Consider the following 22,470-nt stretch of genomic DNA (forward strand, 5'->3'; position numbering starts at 1 on the left):
ATAGTTCTCTGATCCTGTGCTTTGTGACAGAGCAGTTTCAGGGGAGGAACTTGCCGCGTAGACAGAATGATGCAGGAGCGCCGCTGGTCACAACCCTGTACTGATCCCCTACAACCTTCATTTGGTGAGCAAATAAACTCAGTGCAATCAGTTTCATACCGATTGAACTGGTCTCTGGCTTCTCAAATCAGTGCCTATCAACATTAACCCATGGGTTTGGGATTATGTCACTACAACTGTCACGCTAAGTACCTCGTGGTGGAGGAAGAAGCATGAGGAAACCTGCCGTAAGCTGCTGCGTGCTTTGATAGCCAAACTACCAAGGTCTTTATCGGAATATGTCTCTGCCTGGGAACAGAGGTGTATAGTGAACTTTTAGACAACTCCTTCCTCCTTTACTTTCCTTGCCACCCCTCCCAGCTCCCACAACCCATCTGCTCCACCTCCTTCAACCTTTCACCTTGACCCTGACCTTCCCCTGCTTAACTTCTGTCTTGAGTCCTGCGTCACGTCCTGTCATCCTCTTACCCCTGACGGCCTGTAATTTACTGCTTATACGACTGAAGAAAGAACAACAAAGTCAGTAAAGTTCGTACAGAGAGAGAGAGAGAGAGAGAGAGAGAGAGAGAGGTTTGATCCCCCTTGGGCATGGAACAATCCCCATATCGAGGTGCAGTATACAAACACAAAAACAACAACAAAAAACAAACCAAAATAACAACCAAAAACAACACATCTAAAAATAAAATCAACATGCGTCCGGGTATGGTGTATTGCACAGCGTATGAGCACAAGAGCATGTAAGAATAGAGAGTCTATGTAATGAAGCAGATGCAGCAAAATAAAACACAATAGTCTTGGCGTTATATGTGGGCATCAGAAAAACCTGGTCGGGAAAAACCTCTGTGAGGAAAACCCAGATGACGCGTCCAGGGAAAAAGATGTCCTCATAACAAGGCGAAGAAGCTACAGGACGGATGGTCAACGAATGGTCAGTACTGCAGCAGGGGTTCCAGTGGGTACTGCATCTTCACATGCATCCACATCTTACCCTTAGGCACCATGCTTATAACGGACACTTCAACCCAAGGTTCTGTCCTCCAAGTGCTCACAGCCATTGGTCAATCATCCTGTCCAAGGTCGCAGTATCAAGGTCGTCATTTCCCGGGATAGCAGACAAAAGCAGGGGATCAGTTTCCGCCATCATAGCCATTTGCTGCACCCCCACAGCCATCAAAATCATAGCATGGATGATCGAAGCCACACAATACCCAACCAACATAAGCACAACGAAGACCACTAAGAGAACGAGTCCACCCTGAGCCAGAATTGCTCCCCATTTGCTGAGTTTAATTTTGCTTAATATCATAAGGAACAACGAGGTGCCTCGTGCTCCATAAATCCTCCTGAAGGGGTGCCACGGTCCAGCTGTGCTGTGTGGAGCCGAGATCCTAATGCAGAGTGTGGGTGCAAACTACTTAGCTTTGGCTGAAGATGGTTCGGGTTCGCTGTCCGGTTCAGTTCCTGGGGTGGTCTCATCGAGGGTAGACACTTGGGCCGGGGGGTGCTAGCGCCTTGACCTACGCTGGCTTCTGCATCTTCTTCTTTGATGAGAGGGGGCAGAAAGAGGTTCTGCTGGAGTATTCGGGAACCAGTCATCAGTGGGGCTGGCTCATCGTCCGCTTCGGGAGCATCGTTGAGCTGGAGTGTGAACTGCATTTTTCCTGACAGCGGGGGTATTGTTACCGGGGCTTGGAATGCAGGCTGAGCCGGACGAGATGGTTTTTCCGCGTATGGCGGGGGAGCCATGGGTATGGAGGTGCCTTCCTCGTCTATCAATGGGGCCATGGTTCCTTCTTCTCGTTTCAGCCGATTGTCAAACATTTGGAGCACTGAGCGATGCTGGGTGAAGTACTTCTGCATATTGGGGTTCTTGGCTTTCTCAGTTTGCTTGGCGTTAATTGCCTGGCTCACGGCTTTCATCATGGTGGGGTTTGCTGAGCCATGGATTGGCCAGGTTAGCTCGGGAAGCGACGGTCCATCCATTTGGTCCACTTAGAGGTGGTGGTGGTTTTGATGTACTTCGTCAACTTGAAAACAGAAAAACAGAAACAGTCTTTATTCGTCACACAACACACCACACTACAACACATGCTTGCACACACACACACATGCACATGCTTTGATGGTGGCCGGTGAAATGGTTCCTCTGCGTTTAACCCATCCTGGCTTGTCCTTCCTCCGGGGGCACAGCCAGGAGCAGTGGGCAGCATACGTGGACGTGCCCGGGGACCAGGTGATAAGTGTCCATCGCTGGTCAGATGATGATGGGTGCATGTTTTTGGTGGGGGTCCTTACTGACGTGAGGTGGAGGAAACCCCATGTGAGCACGGGGAGAACATGCAAACTCCACACAGAAAGGCTCCTTTTTGGGAGATAACCCGCCGGTGGTGGAAAGTAAGTCAGTCATGGTCAGGTTGTGTGGTCGTCGAGTCTGGGTGTCGTGAGGCAGAGCTAAGTGGTTAGCCTTGGCTAGGTTTTAGCAATGTGTGTGGGTGGGGTTCGCTATCTCTTACTTGTGTATTCCCTGTGTGGGGATACGTGTAAAGACAAAGTGTCTGTATCCAGCTAAATGTAGAATGGTGTTAGTATCAGGTCACACACACACTATTGACGTCACAACCATACTATGTCATGACCAGGGCAAGGAGAGACCCAAACGCACGACACGGGTAGACGGGAGGCAGACAAAGGATGTTTATTAGCCCACACGGTGGAGCTGGCCGGGGGGACCCGGTCAGGTAGGGATGGAGCAGGGCTCGGCAGGGATGATGATGACCGGGAGGAGGGGTCCAGGATCCGGGTGGAAAGACGGGGAACCGGGCTGGATGGAGAAGGATGGACAGCCTTGGTCGACGAGCGGAGACAAGTGGGTAAACCAGGCTGGCTGGAGATGGATGGACAGACTGGGTCGACGAAAGGAGACAAGCAGGTAAGGGGAAGACGAAACAAAGAGACATAAACTAGGGACTTGAAACAAGCACTAGGAGCTAGGAACTTCGAATGGAGCCAGTAGCTGTACAACTCGGGTAAGCTAGTTGACGGTCTGGCAAAGAATGACTGGGAAGCTGGAGACTAAATACTGCAGGTAATAGATCCCAGGTGTGTGCAATTGGCTCAAGGAGGGAGCTGCAGATGGGGCAAGAGCGGTGGGAGTGGCGCTGGGAGGCCGTGGGCCTAACATACTAAAAGCTATACGGAAACAGCTTCCGCATTCCTTCTCACTCTGCTTCAGCTCTCCGAAGGTGATACTCTCTTATCTCCTCCCCTGACAATGCTCGTGGTGGAGCAGACAAACACAGCAATATTTCAAACTCTTTTATTGCTCTAGTTCACAACCTTCTGTCTACTGTTTGCGCTTTCACCACAACCGTATATTTTACTCAAACTACACTGCTCAAAAATATAAAGGGAACACTTAAACAACACATCCTAGATCTCGATGAATGAAATATTCCAGTTGAAAATCTTTGTTCATTACATAGTGGAATGCGTTAAGAACAAAATAACATAAGAATGATCAATGGAAATCAAAATCATTAACCCATGGAGGTCTGGATTCAGAATCATACTCAAAATAAAAGTGGAAAAATCAGATCACAGGCTGATCTACCTTCTGTGGAAATTCCTCAAGACAATTCAAAATGAGGCTCAGTAGTATGTGTGGCCTCCACGTGCCTGTATGCACTCCATACAACGTCTGGGCATGCTCCTGATGAGACGATGGATGTTCTCCTGAGGGATCTCCTCCCAGACCTGGATCAGGGCCTGAGGATGGGTCTAAGGATCTCATCCCGGTACCTAATGGCAGTCAGGATACCTCTGGCTAGCACATGGAGGTCTGTGTGACCCTCCAAGGATATGCCTTCCCAGACCATCACTGACCAGCCGCCAAACCGGTCATGCTGGAGGATGTTGCAGGCAGCAGAACGTTCTCCACGGCGTCTCCAGACTCTGTCACGTCTGTCACATGTGCTCAGTGTGAACCTGCTTTCATCCGTGAAGAGCACAGGGCGCCAGTGGCACATCTGCCAATCCTGGTGTTCTCTGGCAAATGCCAATCGGTTTTGCACGGTGTTGGGCTGTGAGCACAGGCCCTACTTGTGGATGTTGGGCCCTCATACCACCCTCATGGAGTCTGTTTCTGACAGTTTGAACAGAAACATACACATTAGTGGCCTGCTGGAGGTCATTTTGTAGGGCTCTGGCAGGGCTCCTCCTGTTCCTCCTTGCACAAAGGAGCAGATAGCGGACCTGCGGCTGGGTTGTTGTCCTCCAACGGCCCCCTCCACGTCTCCAGGTGTACTGGCCTGTCTCCTGGTATCTCCTCCATGCTCTTGACACTGTGCTGTGAGACACAGCAAACCTTCTTGCCACAGCGTGCATTGATGTGCAATCCTGGATGAGCTGCACTACCTGAGCAACTTCTACCTCTACCTCTAGTGGTGAGGGCACTGGCAAAATGCAAAAACGACCAAAAATCTGCCAGAAAAGATGAGGACAGGGAAATGGTCTGTGGCCACCACCTGCAGAACCATTCCTTTATGGGGTTGTCTTGCTCATTTCCTCTCATTTCCACCTGTTGTCTGTTCAATTTGCACAACAGCAGATTAAATGGATTCACAATCAGTGTTGCTTTCTAACTGGAAAGGTTCATATCCCTGAAGTGTGATTGACTTGGAGTTACATTGTAATGATTGTGTTCCCATTTGACTTACACGGATGGTAACGTGGCCCCGCGGTTCTAGTTGTTCATCCACTATATCAATAGCAGTAACAATTCTATCTTTAACACCATCGTCCTTTATAATTGTTGGCCTCTCCTGACCAGAGTTGGATCACAATCCTTTGATGCTAATGTGCCCGTTTTCTATTAATTACTGTCTTTTTTAATTCAATCCACAGTCGTTTTATTGAAAACCCTTTGTCTTGTCATCAATTATGAATTACAAATTTGACAAACTGACCTAATTCAGAACTTAGGTTCAGACAGAAGGCATGTGTTCCCAAAGACACATATTGTCAACAGCTCCTGACAGTCCAGCGTTTCTAAAACAGACTTTTATGAAAATGGCTCGACTCACCGATTTTTCCTAGTTTTGTTGTTGGCTGACTGGGCGGCAGACCCAGTCAGCCAACCGTCCGAGGACGGCGGCACCTCCTGGCTTGCTCGCCAGATGACAGCCTGAAAATGTACTGCCTATATGACTGAGGAAAGAACAAACAAAGTCAGTAAAGTTTGTACAGTACTTACGTAGTTTTATTACAACAGGTACAACAATAGTGCACTCTGGTCTGATACCAAGGTATGAGCACCCCCCAGTGGAAAACTACTGGAAGGGCAGCATACAGAGTCAAGTGGAAAAGTAGTGGAAGGATGGCACATAGAATGAGTGAAAATGTACAGAGTTGTACAATATGAAAACCGAAAGTTATTGAATTATGGACTACGAGGGGGGGGGGGTGGACAGAGAGGGGTAGATAGAGAAGGAGTGGGAGGGAGAGAGAGGGGGAGAAGTTTGACCGAAGCTCGTAAAATAGACTTTACCACGCTCTGCTGACAACTCTCCAGACACAGTATTACCATTGTCAGTCTTTAATAGTAAAAGCTGGTAACGGTAACTTTTGAAAACAAAAGTTCTAAGGTGACCTCCAGCTGATTTTATTTCCTACCATTTTCCCTCCAAGAAGAAAATGGGGGTGTTGTTAGTCATAGAACATTACACTGTGGCGATCAGTGATAAACTGAACGGATCGGATTCTCACTGACACTACTAGATAATGTTGGCTAGAATGTGAACTGGAAATGGAGAGTGACATGGAAATCCACTCAAAATAAAGCGACCCAGGTAGAGGATATCTACCCATCACGTATCAACTTTCAGGTTAACGCTTGTCTTGAATGTTGTAACAGGGTTATTTGTGCAGGGCTGGATGGTTGGAACAAGTTGAAAACCGATGTTTCCTCGTGATAACAGTGGAACATTTAACACTGTGTTTTTCTTTTATTTTCCCTACTTTTACATAGCCCTTAATTCACAGCCGGCCTTAGCTAACAGGGCATCATAGGCAAAATTTTATGGTGCCCCCTTGTGACCCAAAATATATGCTTTCAATGCACCTCTAGTAATTTACTTGGCTATAAAGTCAAACGTTACGGGAACATAAGGAAAACCGCAACTATAAATAATGTCACATAGAGTATTTTATTTTTATTCAACCTCGATTAATCCAGACAGGTTTAATTTAAATAATAACTCAATAAATGTGTAAGGCTATAAAAAGCTATATAAATAAGTAAATTAAAACAAATATCAGGCAGAAATATACCACATAATTTTACAAAAAAAGAAGAAGAAGAAGGTTTAAAAAAAAAGAGCCGACCTTTCAGTACAATCTTGTGTGTGTCAATACATGCTTATCATTGTACAATATTTGCATAATTAATCCCAGAATGCATCACACGATATTTACATAATATAAAAAAAATATTCATTACACTTTGTTTTTGCGAATACATTAGTACAGCGAGTACATACACACATACATAATTTATTGTCATCATTACACTGAAATATCATGTTGACTGTTTCTTAGTGGCATTTTTTTTTGGAACTAATTGTACAAAACCTAACATAAGTTAAAAAAAGATCCTTTACACAAGCTGCAAGCAGTTTCCTCACCAATTTATATGTTGGTGGCAGTGTACATTATGGGCTTATTGCACAGTTGAACAACAGGGGAGCTTTGTGCACCCCCTAGAGCATTTTGCACCCTGAGTGTTTGCCTACATTCCTATGATTCAAGATTCAAGAGGTTTATTTGTCACATACATACGTTCATACATATATGCAGTGAAATGTCTTTGCAACGCACCCGGAGATTCTGCACAATTAGTTCTTAACCGAACATAATAGCTAACCTAATTCCTCCCTAGCCAACTAACTCAAACTAACTGATTCCTAAAACGTAATGCAATTAGTGAATAGAATAATATAAATAAAATAAAATTAAAATAAAATAAGACTCAAAAAGATACTACAAAGTGGGGGTACAAAATAGAAAGGAATAGAGGTATGTATATGGCATAGGCTATTTGTAAATACAGATATGTGCAGTAAAGTGCATGCCAATAAAGTGTGTATGGAGATATACAGTACAGTATACAACAGTACGACACAGCAATACAGAAATAGTCTGCATTAATAGCCTGGGAAAGGCTATTTGGGTTGTAGCGGGTGTGTTGTAGTGGTTGTAGTGGGATCGTGACTTTCATGGTACTTCCATGCTTTGGTGTGATCAGAGGTGGTATTTTGTTTCAGAAATGTTGAGAACCGCTGCGGCAGGGGTTGGCCAGGCCGGTTATAATGCCATCTGTCATCATGAAGTGTTTCGAGAGGCTGATTAAGGATTATATCCGCGCCTCCCTCCCCCGCACCTTGGACCCGTTGCAGTTCGCGTACCGGCAGAACAGATCCACGGATGACGCGGTCTCCCAGGCACTGCACACCACGCTCACGCACCTGGATGGCCAGAAGGGGGCCACACATGACTGTGTGGCCAGGTCCAGCTCCAACACCATCATCAAGTTTGCTGACGACACCGTGGTCGTGGGCCTGATCACCGACTGCGATGAGAAGGCCTACCGCGAGGAGGTGGCTGACCTGTCACTCTGGTGCCAGGACAACAGCCTCCACCTGAACGTCAGCAAAACCAAGGAGCTGATTGTGGACTTAAGGCGTGGATCACAATCGAGGACGCACGCGCCCTTGTGGATTAATGGGACTTCTGTCGATAAGGTGAGCAGCTTCAGATACCTGGGAGTCCACATCACAGAGGACTTAACATGGACTGTACACACGGACACTCTGGTGAGAAAGGCGAGGCAGCGTCTCTACCACCTCAGGCAGCTGAGGAAATTCCGGGTCTCGGTGAGGATCCTCAAGTCCTTCTACTCTGGAGCAGTGGAGAGCATCCTGACAGGCAACATCACTGCCTGGTTTGGGAACTGTACTGCCCAGGACAGGCGGGCCCTGCAGAGGGTGGTGCGTTCAGCTGAACGTACCACTGGAACTACCCTCCCCCCCTTGCAGGAGTTATACACCAGGAGGTGTAGTAGCAGAGCCCGTAGGATCATGAAGGATCCTCATCACCCCAACAACGGACTGTTTCAGCTGCTGCGTCAGGCAAGCGCCTCCGCAGTCACACAGCGAGAACAGAGAGACTGAGACGGAGTTTCTTCCCTCAAGCCATCAGAACTGTCAATGCTGACCTCACCAGGGGTCCTAACTGAGCCATACACTAGGCTCCACTACCTACTGTACTGTATGTAGCATACTGTACCGCATACTGTGTCACTGTTCAGGGTTGTTCGTGATGTCGTATTGCTGCGCCGTACTGTTGTATACTGTGCTGTATTATCCCAAACACTACCTCACACTATTCACATTCACATGCCACTTTAATTCACATGGCACTTTAAATGCACATATCTGTATATACATAGCCATATTCCTTCAACCTATTCCATTTTATTTCCATTTATTTTTTATTGTATTTTATTCTATTTATTTTTTATCTTATTCTATAAGTATTCCACTTACTGTATTACGTTTTAGGAGTCAGTTAGTCGGTCTATTAGAAAGGAATTTTCTACTTTTTATTTTATTTTATTTTTGTACTTTTTCCTAGGACTTATTGTGTGCTATCACCGGGTGCGTTGCATTACATTTCACTGCATATATGTATGGAAGTATGTATATGTATGTGACAAATAAAAATCTTGAATCTTGAATCTTGAAATCTATTGGATTCAATGCTGTTTCTGTGGGACACCCCCATTTTTCCCAGGAGAAAACATGAAAAGGAAGGAAAGTGAGAATAATGATGTCATTTCAATCCACTTTAATAGTATTTCAATCGATTTTGGATGACCTGACTATATTTTAATTCTAGTTTTAGTTCAGAGAAAAGATTTTAATGCAATGTCAGTTGTCATTTACGATAATAACCCTGCACTGTTCCTCTTACTTCCTCTAATCTCTCTCCAGACAACACCCAGGAGGTGACACTGAAGAAGAGCGTGAAAGGCCTGGGCTTCAGCTTCATCATGTGTGAGTTGCACCCCATGGGGAAGGGCTCGGGCAGCCTGGTGCGCATAAAGAAGCTCTTCCCTGGCCAGCCTGCCATGGAGAGTGGGAGAATACAGGAAGGCGACGTCATTCTGGCCATCAATGGCCAGCCCCTTAAGGAGCTGCTCTATCCGGTAACCAGCAGTTCCTTACATGTCTGAAGTCGATAGATTATACTGTATGTACTGTATGGTGGTCCGAAAATGAAATAATATGAATACTTTTGCTGGCCATGTTGACAACTTCAGTCGGTTTCTGTTCCCCACATTGAGGTTGCCAAGCTAAATAATCAGTCTAAAGCAGTGATCCTCAACATGGGGCCCTTCAAGAGGTTCCAGGGGGATCCCCAGCAAAATGATTAGTTCAACTTCACCATTATTTAGTTAAAAAGACAGAACCACTGGAGAATAATAATGACTAATGGCTGTTTTGATTCTGGTTTCACTGTTATCTCTTTAACTATAGTAGTTTATAGACCAGTGGTCTTCAACCAGAGGTACTGCAGGGGTTCCATCAATTATTTTAAATGTCAAAATTATTGTTGTGAAAATGTAAAAACGTATTTTAGAAAGACAAATAATATTGCATAAACTCCGACCATACTCCGACCATTAACACTAGAAGAGCAGTGTTTTCATGTCAGTAATTAGCTGAAAGTGAGCTGATTCGCAGCTTCTGCTTCAGTTACAGTATGGTATGTTCATAAACCTCAGATTAACATACTTTCTGTAACGTACTGTGTCCTTGACGTACATAACTGGTGCTTGGCTGTAAATGGGTTGTAGTATTGTATTGATATTAGACGGCATGTAAAAACCCTTTTTCAGATTTTTGAAAACTATATTTTATTAGTGAAAACGGAGAAAGGGTGTATTTTTTTCAACACAGGCCATTTAAGTCAAGGTCTGGATAAATAAAAACTACTGTACTAATAGTAGTCAAACCTGGACTTGATTATAATAAAAAGCCTAAACAGCATTTCAAACCCTATTTGTATTTAAAATATATTTGTGAAAACAAGAAAAAGGTTGATTTCACTGTACTTTTTCCATTAGTAGACCAGTCATGCTCCAGTCATGTTCCATGACTGGTCTACTAATGGAAATAAATATAAGTCTACAATAAAACACACAGGAACCGAAAGCATCATAACTGAGTATATAAATAGTTTAATAAGGCATTATAATTGTGCTAATATATGTCTTCAAATGCAAGGGGTCCTTAGGCTGAACATTTTTAATGACCTTAGTATAGACAATTGTGGACGTTTGGACTAAATCATATCTATCTCCCTTTGTCCCGCAGACAGTACTACAGCTGTTCAGGAACACATCAACCGAAGTGCAGCTGACCCTCTGCCGACCTGCCCCAGGTACCCTGTATTGTACCCGGTATTGTACCCTGTATTGTATTTGTATAATTCGTTTGTAGCCAAACAAATCTTATAAATGACTTGGGAGTCGGGAGCCCCTCCGGCAAAAGTGTGGGTGATCCAGATCTACTCACAAACTGGAGATAATGACTGAGGATTAAATGAGAGTCCAAGGAATAATAGGCCAATGCATGCCTGTTTGTCATAATTATCATAAATATATGTTACTGATTTACTCTTTGCATCAAATACGTTTGACAAAATGAAGTGATTCTTGTGAGATTTCCATTCTCCACCCAGAGTCAAACCAACTCCTCTGACGCATTCATTGTTCAGGAAGTTATACCGACTGAATCAAACGAACCAACAGTCAGAAAATGGAAACAATTTTTTTTACTGAGTGACTCGTCAAGAACCAAATCCCACAAAAGTGTGGAACCTTTTGTCACTACGAACAGTCCTCACTTTAAGAATAAAACTTGATCTGCTGGAGCTGCTGTTCTGTCTGGAACTGATGAATGGGATGAATAAGTGCGGCGCTGCCATTTTGATCCTGCAACACAAGAGCTCATTTCTTTTTTTTTATCTTTAAGTGGAATTTGAAAAATGTCTGATCATTCAACAGATTTTGTGGAAATGAAAATCACAGTAATCCACCAGGTGTAGTACTGGTGACTAGGAGTACAGGTCTGAAAATACACGACTCACACAGACACAAAAACAGTTCTTAAAATCAAGCGGTTTATTTAAACTCTGCCAGAAACTAACATGAATATCTTGTACGTTATTATCGTGACATGACCAAGATGTTCTTAAAATTTGCCACTTTTCTTCATAACCAGAGAAACAAACCTCTGAACGCACAAATACATTTATGTAAGTAATACCAATTGAAAAAGAAATGTCCTCATGTTTGCTTCTTCTCAGGAATCCTTCCGCTCATTGAACAGTTCACTGGAACATAAGAAGATGGACACCAACACTGACAGCAGCAGCAAACACCAGCGTGCCAGCTGAGGCTCAGGAGGCCGCGCTGTAATCCTGACAAGCAAGTGGGGAAGTGACGGAAAGGCCTCGCTCTCCGGCAAAGAGATGACACTCAAATCCTTTACTCTGAGGCCTTCAACGCCGCAGTGTGGTAAGTATCGTTTCGCCCACTTTGCGATCAAGGATTTCATCCAACGATTGTCTGTTTCAGCAATGCATTCTGATTCTGAATCTGAGGAGGATAGGGTAGGAGAACTGGATCTCGTGGAGAAACCAGGGGGGGTGGGGGGGGGGGGGTTCCTTATTTCTGTAAATAAGGAACTGCTGGTTACCGGATAGAGCGGCTCCTTAAGGGGCTGGCCTCTGATGGCCAGAATGACGTCGCCTTCCTGTATCCTCCCACTCTCAGACATTTCGCACTTAGAAATTTTTTTTTTTTAAGATCATTTTGTGTGCCTCTTTTTTTGTTTCCTGGACCCCCATTTAGAATGAAATGGAAACCGGTCTCGGGTCAGGAGGTCAGGCTGGAGTCTGCCGACGGACCTCTGGAATAATGACATTTTGTGGACAACAAGGTACGAAAGGCAATAGAATTATTTTTGATCGATTGTATTGGTGATGTAGCAAATGCAAAACACTGCAGGAGTTCAGCAGGAACGTGAAACAACTGCTGCATATCAACTATTATTCTAAGGCAGGGGTCGGGAACCTATGGCTCTTTCAATGACGGTATATGGCTCGCAGACAATTTAAAGCTAAAATTTTTCATCACTATTAACAAGTAATAAATAATTATTCTGTGTTATTTTAAAGTAAAACAGGTAAGAGAAATTTCAATTTTGAAAACAAAATTCAAAATATAAATGTGGCGGACAAAGGGACGTAGTCAAGCACCGGCTGCGGACCACAGAAAGACTCCGGCGCGCCTTTTACTTGGCGCCCTGCCCCTCCCGGGTCTCTGCTCAGGCGCAACTTGTGGGAGTCTCTGCCTACGGGTAAGGGTTTAGGGAGGGAGACGGAGTCTTTCTGGCCCTGGTGCGTGAAAATTTAGAGATACAGACTTAGCCAGTGACCCCACTTAAAATTTTGATCTCCAGCAACTAGCTGGCTTTAAGTCCAATCTCCTGTAGTCATTCAAAGGGCGTTTTAGAGAATTTCTTGAGCGCTCTATTCTTTTAAAATTCATCACTCATCCACACAAGTGTGCAGTGGACAAAGCCGACCGACATGCATCCCTGGGGTCTGCATCAGAAACTTTGAGCTAGAAGTTGCTGACCTGAAGGCTTCAGACATTTAGGTAAGTAAGTTCAAGTCACAATTGAGAGTTGGAAAGACTTGCGCGACAGCGAACAGAGCTGGCAAGTGAACACAAGTGGACAGAAATTGAAAAAACTTCAATATGTGTGTGACAAATAATCTCTTGAACTTGAACTTGAACCCGAAGACCAGATGATTCTTAAAACTTTGAACGAGCTTCCCGTCACACACCACACAATGCAGCATGTGAATATTGCCGTATTGACCATGTCTGGTTCTACATACGCATGTGAGCAGTCTTTCTGGCATCTGAGAAACATTAAGAGAAAGCTACGCTCACGTTTAACTGATGGAAGCCCCAACGCCTGCATGAAGCTTAACCTCACTACGTATGAACCAGACTACAAGGCCATCAGCAAAACCATGCAGCCCCAGAAGTCGCATTAATGGTAAAAAGTATTTCATTTATTATTGGTTAGCTACAGTCTAACAACAATATTATTAACAAGAATAAAGAGACTTTTATTATATATAGCGCTTTTTTAAGTACTCAGAGATGTGTTATATGTTAAAAATGTATGCCTTACTTAAAAAATGCACGCATTAAGTTGCATCCAATTTTATTAAATATTATATGCCTCACAAAAAAATACATTTTGAAATATTTGGCTTTTATGGCTCTCCCAGCCAAAAAGGTTCACGACCCCTGTTCTAAGGTCTTGTCTTTGCGGTCTTTACCTGTAATGGCCACAAGGTGGCAGCGCAGGGCTTCACACGTCTCACAGCAGATTGAGCCGCTTCATCTAGGGTTCTGTTATAACTTTATCTCTCTTCTTAATTTAAAGAAATTGTTGTTTTGTTTTGTTTTGTTTTTACTTCCCGCATAGGAAAATCCAAAAAGAAAGCAGGACATTATCTTTGATGATCGGAGTATTTTCCGAAGTGCACGGAGTGACGGAGGGGAAAATGAGCGGAAAAGACAATGAGGAAGAGAACCTACTTTTGTATTAATAAACTTCTGTAATCTGTAAGCGCTCGAGCTTTCGTTTTGACAATAAAACTAAATATCCAGTATCCACTTTTTTCATTCCATCAAACTCCATAGACGTTCTGCAAATGTGGCCGTTGCCCGTTCTAGTTTTATTGTGCAACTCAAGATTCCCCGGCCTTACTCAAGTGTACCTATATCTACTGTAGAAACAAGTTTAACATGACCCTAGTTGCGTTATGAGTTATGAGCCAAAAAGAATGCAGGAAATTCCACCGTTTAATGTACTTTATGTTCAAAACTGGATTCCCACCCACCCCTCATTTAATATACACGTAAACATGGCACTACCCGTCCCTCTACTGACACATTGTATATTCCAGTGTGCGCACACACACACACACACACACACATACAGATACACAGCTCCAGGGGTTAGGAGCCAGTAAACGTGCCTCATAAATTAGGGTCCCTGTAATTTTATTTTTTTTGAAGCAGTGCATCTGGATCCCATCAGAGCTTGTGTTCCTTTAGCAAATCATACCAAATGTTTCTAATTACTCCAAGCCCCCCCAACAGTAGAGCCGGCACGAGGCTGGAATCTCGTGTGTGTGTGTGTGTGTGTGTGTGTGTGTGTGTGTGTTTGTGTGTGTGTGTGTGAGAGAGCGTACATGGCTAGTGCATGCATGCGCGAATGTGGGCTCATTTAAGTTTGGGGGGGTTGAGTACATGCGATTGGATGTATTCAACACGCATGGTTTGTTCTTAGGCACACGAATACACACACACACACACACACACACACACACACACAGCAAACACGCCACTGTTTATTCAAGAGGACTCTTTAACAAAGACGAACGTTGTAGATTTGACTCCAGTGACCTCTGACCTCTGATCACTGTGTTTTGGCCATGACTGAAAGTGCGTGTTCAACTTGGGGTCTCTTTGGGGTCTCTTTTGGGGGGGCCGCGAGATGGTTTTTTTGTTTTTGTTTTTTTTGGGGGGGGGGGGGGGGGGTTGATCACGTGGTGTGGTGCCAAGTCGGGATGGTGGGATCAAAGGTTGATTTAACAAATACTCCTAAGATTGAAGTAAGGTTAAGTATTGGGAGATTGTAATATATAAATGAGTGAGTCAAAATGAAGACTTAAAGAGAAGAAAAGAAACGTAAAAAATGTAGTGTGCGCGATGTCGCCCCCCCGTTGGTTTCTGAAGAGACTGATTTGAAGCCTCGAGTTTGGGTTAAGGCTTAGCACGTTTTAAGGCTTAGCACGCTTAGCGTTTTGTCAGCATGTAGTGTGGAGCAGAAGAGCAGAAGAAGGAAGAAACCATCGAACGCCCAGGAAGACTGCTCAATCAAAACAACCACCACCATCATGAAGTTATTTTTCAAAAACATCTGTCATTGACTTTGAATGGAAATGCCGTAGGAAAACACGAGGGCCATTTGTTTGTATTTTTGAGCAATTGAGGAGCGGTTTCGCGGACACAGATTAGGCCTAATCTAAGACTATATCACACTTTTAATCTGGACTAACTGAAACGGTCTCTCTCAGCCATGGTTTACAACAGTCTCCGACTTGCCCTCGGATTAATAGTTGGAAGATTATAGTTAATCTAGGTCTAAGTAGGTCTAAAGTTCTCAAATGAAACCTGGCCAGAGGCAGGTTTATCTTTTGGATTAATGGACGTGGGCCTCCAGGTCGACCTTGAATATAGAGGAAATGGATGATAAGGACTAAGACCAGCACCAAGACCCGGATTCAAGGAGCCGACTAGTCCTTCATTACCTTAGTCTAGGACTTCCTTGTCTAGAACTAAATAATCTTAAGCGACGTCTCAGAAGGGCATTTTTAAATTTTGGATTCATTTAAATAGGATTAGCTTAGTGCTGATCGGTGTTGGAATCATTACTCAAAAAAAGTAATGGATTGCACATTACTTGCTACTTTATAAAGGTAATGCATTATTTTACTTAATAACTCCCTATTGAAAGTTATGGTGGTACCTCTCGTTATATAAGTTTTACGTTACTCCACAACATCGCCTGAAATGCATTGCCACGTAATTCCCAGTTAACAATATAACGTTAAAGCTTATATATGCCCACATATCAGCACAAATCCCTATGCTACAGCAATAAGGAGGACACACACAAGATCTTTCTTTTATGCTCTTTAATATACAAAGCCGTTGGTAAAATACAGTCGAAAGAGCACTTCACAGAAAGATGTCGTGGAGTGAACGAGGCTCATGTGCATGCCTAGGAGAATCAAGGCAGCAATGACACTAGGCCTCAAAATAAAACTATATCAATATAATCAACAATATATCAGAGGTCGGCCATCCCAACACCGCCTAGTACAAATAAATGTTAAGTGCATCAAGAAAATATATCAATAAATAAAACAATTATAAGAGGCTGGCCTTCCTAACACCTTTAGAGTAACATAGATTTAAAAGGAAAAAAGCATGGCACATAGACCTATATATGCATTTAACAGTCCGAACACAAAACCTTGACTAGGCCACCTTATTTGAATTTTTTTTCCACCCCTCAAAAGTTGTCGACTGATCTGCCATTTTTGTCCTATCGACTGCACGAGCCAAAGTCACATGAGTGGTGAAAACGAAAAGCCAATAAATTTGCACGGTTTAAAGCTGACCTTTCACCTCTAACCAATGAGGTTTGTCAAAAGAAGCCCAGCCCCCTCCCTCCCAGGGAGGTTGAATGAGCATCTCGTGGATGCAGATGTAGAACTTATGCAGTAACGCCTTACATTACTTGTTACAGACACATGTAATGTGATTACAGTAAATCTGTGAAACAGTCCCTCATGGGTTTTTTTTATGGGGTTTTCACCAATCTTAGTCAAAGTTAAAAATTCCAATCTATTGTCACTTTTAGCCTTTTCTGAAAAGTTTGGTCACCATATTCCCCTTCACTTTCCATTATGGATGCTTGCAGCAGCCCCATGTTGGTAAGAATTTGCTTTTTTATGGCTGGTTGCCATGGTGTCGCTAATATGTTACATTCAGTTACTAACCGCACTAGCCTATTTATATCACTCAAAAATGGGAAATAAAGATACTAGAGGAGAGGTGGCCTTTAAAGCAAAGAGGTAGAGCCTTACCTCCTGTATAAAACTGTGTCACATACTCCCCAGAAGGAAAGAAGGGGGGAAAAAAGAATGTTCCATTAGTTGTAACTCAAACCAAGATTCCTTTCCACCCAAGTCTGCAGTATGGCAAACAATGTGTGGCACTGAAATCTGCCACACATTGCTTCAGAAATGGGGCAACATGGGTAGACAAATGCCCCCGCTGATGGTGTTTGGCTGCGCGGTACATCGGGAACGCTTCACTTTTTCCACTGCTGAGGTTTAGTCTAAAGCTTTTGATGTGAACGTGTGGCTCGTTGCCATTTCACCAAATTAAATTGATTGCGCTAATGTACAACGTGGTCGCTGGTTGGAATTAAACCGCCTTTGATTTTCGAGGAAGTGGCCGCGAGTACAACGCGTCAGGCTAGGCGGCGTTGACGCCAATGAGAGTCCCGAATTGGGGACTTTTACTTGAGCGGGACAAAGGATACCTCCAATCGTAATTAAATGTCCATAATAAAAATAAATCAATATATTAAAAAATTACAAAAATTACAAATACATAAATAATAAATTAACTAATAAAAAGTGATTAATGATTCAATAAATAATATATCATTTATGTATCCATGGAAGGCTGATGTTAGCTAAAAAAAAAAAAAATCATTCCAATCCAAAATGTGTTTGGTTTTGTTCTATGACAAAGTAAAAAGATATCCAACCCTGCCATTGCAGTGCCACGTTTGGATTCGGAGATCATTCCCAATCTAAATTGAATAAAATCTGTTAAAATGTGTTGTTTTTTATGTATTTAATCTTGTAAATTCTTGTGCTGATGTTTTCCATATATAAATTAAATATGCAAAAAATATGCAAAAACAATTTTTTCCAATTGTTTAATAACAACTTAGCCCTCCCTTCTGAAGTTGAAGAAAATCTCCTATGCATCAGTTTGAATGTCGTTCAGTCCAGCACAAAACAAAACGAATAAATCGGATAATCATGCTGGATTGTACACGATTCAATAGATTTATTTTTGTGACTATGAGCACAATAAAGAGTGATACCGGTTGATTTATTTATTAATCCCTGAGTGAGGAATTAAGGGCAGACAATACAAAAAAAAACATTTGTTTGACAGAAAGAGGGTGAAAACTTCTGTCTGCATTTATGCCACAGTACAAAGAATAACACCATCCAGCTGCTTTAATAACATTTTGGAGTGTGTGAGGTCTTCCCCAACGGGATCTGCTCCTCTCGACACTCAGGGGAGGAATTCAACAACTCTTTCAACGGAAAACTTCATTCCCAACGTCCCCCTCTGCTCCGTGAAAGCCAAACAACCTGCGGAGCTTACGGACGCTTACAGAGTGCAGCGTTAACATATTCGAGTAGCAATTGCTCCACTGTGGCCTCTCAGCAGACCGGAATGAAGGATTTACTTCAACTTTGACCCTCTGATGGTTCATTTGCAGAGCCTTGTGGATTTCTCTGGGTTTCAAGAAAAGTTTTTTTCCCAAATGCCCCACTTTACACTGTTTAAACTATGCAAATTCGGATATGCCAAATGCAACCACAGTCTTGCTTTCTTGGCCACAGTGCTGCTTTACTGGCAAAAATCAGGGTCAGACCCTCCGCAATAAGGTGGTTGAATGAGGAAAAAGCGTATCTCTTTGGGTCAGGGGTAGAAAGAGTAGGTAACTATAATTTTCTGTATGGATAGCTTAATTACTTTTCAACAAGACCTTGGAACTTGACATTGAATAATAAATGCCATAGGAAAACACAACAAGTTTCAACTTTAAATTATTTAAACTAGATCACACTTTTAATCTGGACTCATTGAAATCTTGTGATTTAAAATAACCTTCGACTAAAAAATCTGCTTTCCTGAAAGAAGATTAAAGCTAATCTAGGTCTAAATAAAGTCTTAATTTTAGATTAATGGGTGTGGCCTCCAGGTCCACCTTGACAACAGAGGAAATGGATTATCTGGACCAGCACCAACACCAGACAGAAGACTGCTAACTAGTCCTTCATCACCTTAGTCTCGGACTTCCTAGTGTAGAACAAATTAATCTTAAGTGAAGCAACGTCTTAGAAAGGCATTTTTAAATTCTGGATTAATTTAAGTAATATTAATTTAAGTACTTAACGCCATCTGCATTGATTGACTGATTAAAGCCTACAAGAAGGGTAACTATAATTTTGAGCAGCATTGGAAGAATTACTCAGACCTTTTACTTAAGTTAAAGTACAAAGCTAGTTAAAGTGATCTATATCCATCTATAATTATAAAGTCTATCTATAATTAGTTCTTTGTCAGTATTTACTTCCATGTGAAGATAAAGTACAGATACTTGAAAATTGTACTTTATCACAGGACTTGCTGACATGCACTTTTTTACTGTCCACTACTGATTTGCCACAGCAAATCAGTGGTACCCAGCCACATATTCCATATGAATGGGGAATGTCCGCTCCTTACAGATGATGTGGATATTTATTTAAGACACACCAGTAGTACTGGCAAGCATGGGGATATAAGGCACAGGTGCATGTGATCACTCAGATTTTTTGATCTCCGCTGAGCAGTCCAAGATGTGGGTCAAAGCAGAAATGTACAAGAAAACAACGACAGAAATTAAAACAAGGGATCTACATACTAGACAGACCGACAGTTATATCCACTGCACTGTGCAGGTGAGAGCTGGTGTGGGCCTCCTCTCGGGATTGCTTTTGCCTCTCGTTTGTGGGTTATCGAGGCTTTGGCAGTCATCCAGCCCACCAAAGGAGTATTGTGTGGCGGTGCCTGCTGTTGCACTCAGGTATATTCCACAGGTATTGTGGAATCCGGCATTGACGACGTGAAGTAGCGGGGTGCGCTGAGTAAGCCAGGGTCAGCCTTTTGCATGAACTGCTTTATCATGCCAGCCCGAACTAGGAAGGCAAGGTGCCTGCTGTTTAAAGGCCAGCCATTTCCAGCTCCCTTAGCTCCAAGGGGGCGGAGCTTAGGGGCACGGCTCAGGAGTGAGATTAAACCCCGCCCCCACCCCTCCATCCTTCAGGATGAACGGGGCAGGGAGAGCGGCAGAGCTGTATCCCCTGGCTGCAGATATAGAGGAAGAGGAAGAAGATGAAGATGTCGATGCAGAATCTTTGCTCCCAGATACAGATGAGGAGGTTCTCCCCTCTGTTCAGCCATAGGCAGATCCAGAGGAGGAAGGCGGGGATCACAGCACACAACTGAGCCACCTCAATAGGGCTCTGGTGGAAAGGGCTTCTCGGGCCCTCTGTATCGACCCCTTTGACGAGGCTGGGGTTGCTAGGCCAGCCCTCTTTTCCGTGCCCCTCCTTCACGATTTTGAGAAAGTGGTTCAGGGACAGCTGGAGAATCCCCCTCCCAGGCCACACGACTCTCCCTAGATGACAGGATGCTTGCTGCCGCTAGAAACCGGGAGAACATCTGCTGGGCCAGTTACCCCCAGTAAATCAGGCTATAGAAGCTCTGATTTCAGCACCGAAGTCCATCCTGGGCATAGCGGGCACCCCCAGTAGGAACTCTAAGGTGATAGATGCCTTGCTGGCTAAGATGCACAAAGCCATGGCGGCCCAGGTGCAGCTATCTAACACAGGGGTATCCCCTCGCTATATTAGCAGCAGCTTACGCAGGACGTAGGGGAGGATCACAGCCCTCAACTTATGGAGGAGCTGAGGAAGGCTCATAAAGGAGCAGGCAGAGGCGGCTGGTAAGGATATGGCGGCTCATCAACCAGAGAGCCGCCATATCCTTACCAGCCGCCTCTGCCTGCTCCTTTATGAGCCTTCCTCAGCTCCTCCATAAGTGGTTGTCTTTTTTTTGTTTTAGCAATGGGCCTTCCACACGGTTGTGAAGACCCTGCAGGGAGCATGGGCTCCATCTACGAGGGCAGTTTACTCATACCGTTGGAGGATGTTTGAGTCAAGTGTGGGGCGAACCAAGCGAACCCACTCACGTATGGGTCTCAGGGGATCCTGTGTTTCCTGCGGGATCAGTTGGATAAGGGAAAGGCTTTGTTGAAGTGCAGGCTTTCTGAGGATTGTAGTATCCTCTTTGCATGGTTTTTGAAGGGTGCCCTGAGACTCAGAGCTCATGTTAGAGCCCCTATAAGTCCACCTTAGGAACTGGAAGAACTGAAGGCTCTGCGGCGCACGTGTGGATGGGTTTTTTTATACCTGCTACTCGTTAGCCCAACCAACGAGCGTCAGGTGTGGCTGCTCAAGCCATCCCATCCACCACAAACCCCCAACACCAAACTGAGGCCAGGAAGAATTCCTGCACTTAGCCTGATTGCTGCTGCTGTGAGTCGTTTGAGGGTTGGTGCTGGGGCCGGCTGTTGAACCACTGGTGGCTTCAGGGCGTCTTCGGGCAAAACTTCTGTGTCCCTTCCCCATGCCAGAATCCCTGTTCAGGTGCCAGTGTGGCAGTTTAGCCACCATACGCCACCCAAGTGGTTTCAGGGCCCTCCGGCACAGAGACATAGACAACAGGGGGTTGTTAACACCAGTTTATTGTAGAGCGAAAGCTAGGTGGAATTAGCCAGGAGCAGATTGAACATGTCATGACACAGCCTCCTTTTCTAAGTGTGTGTGTGGATGGGTTTTTTAAACCTGCCGCTTGTTAGCCCAACCAACGAGTGGGTGGCTGCTCAAGCCATCCCATCCACCATACATTGTAACTGTGGTTCTCTCAGTGAAGAGACTCCACCTGGAGGTCGCTTGGAATCAGGTGTCGATCAGGAAAAACCAGAGTGATCATGAACACCTGGGCCTTATATACCCGTGCGTGCCAGTACTACTGGTGTGTCTAAAATAATTATCCACGTCATCTGTCAGGTGGGGACATGCCCCATACATATGGAATATGTAGCTGGGTGGAGAGTCTCTTCACTCAGAGAACCACGGTTACAATGTAACCCACAGTTAAAGATTTTATACTTCTGATTAAAATGTTTATACTTTTGATAAAAATGTGTACTTTTACTTTTCATACCTCGTACATTTTGCTGATAATACTTACATACTTTTACTAAAGTAAGGTTTTGAATGAAGGACTTTTACTTGTAGTGGTGTATTAGTACTTTTACTTCAGTAAAGGATCTCAATACTTCTTCCACCACTGGACATTGGTTTGTCAGCGCACAACAGACAGTGACAATCTCTTATCCAAAAAAGTGGCTTCCTCATCTTCACAAAGAAGTATCATATTGATTGGTATGGTTCTTTTTAAGATGTTATACTTGTGATAAACATTTCCAGTCAAATGAGGTTCTAAAATGCTTAGCAGAAAATGTGGCAAGCAGGATAAAGCATCCTCGTGTGCTCCCTCCTCAGTGCGTAGCTGACCACTTTCTCCAGCCTGGTGGGCCCTCGTCTTAGCTCCTTGTAGTGTGTTTTTCCTGAGCTGCTCCCGCTTACTTCGTCTTGCAGAGCGTGCAGTATCTGTGTCTGCAATGTCTGTGTGGCCCAGATGTAGGGATGGTGCCAGTCTGGGTCAGTCTCCATCATCTCATATGCAGGTTCATCTGT

At 43.9% G+C, this 22,470-nt stretch overlaps 1 protein-coding gene across 1 annotated transcript in view; it reads left to right on the forward strand.

Annotated features, from left to right (window-relative positions):
* frmpd2 (FERM and PDZ domain containing 2) overlaps positions 1–11,528 on the forward strand; it is a gene marked incomplete at its 3' end in the record, with an annotated part of 38,638 nt that extends 27,110 nt beyond the window's left edge. Inside the window, exons 26-28 of the mRNA XM_080021902.1 lie at positions 9,111–9,325; positions 10,497–10,563; positions 11,491–11,528. Coding sequence (XP_079878028.1) covers positions 9,111–9,325; positions 10,497–10,563; positions 11,491–11,528 — 320 coding nt within the window. The remainder of the gene's footprint in view (positions 1–9,110; positions 9,326–10,496; positions 10,564–11,490) is intronic.
* Between the last annotated feature and the right edge of the window lie 10,942 nt (positions 11,529–22,470).

This window comes from Zeus faber (assembly GCF_960531495.2).
Source record: "Zeus faber genome assembly, chromosome: 20".
Taxonomy (NCBI): Eukaryota; Metazoa; Chordata; class Actinopteri; order Zeiformes; family Zeidae; genus Zeus; species Zeus faber.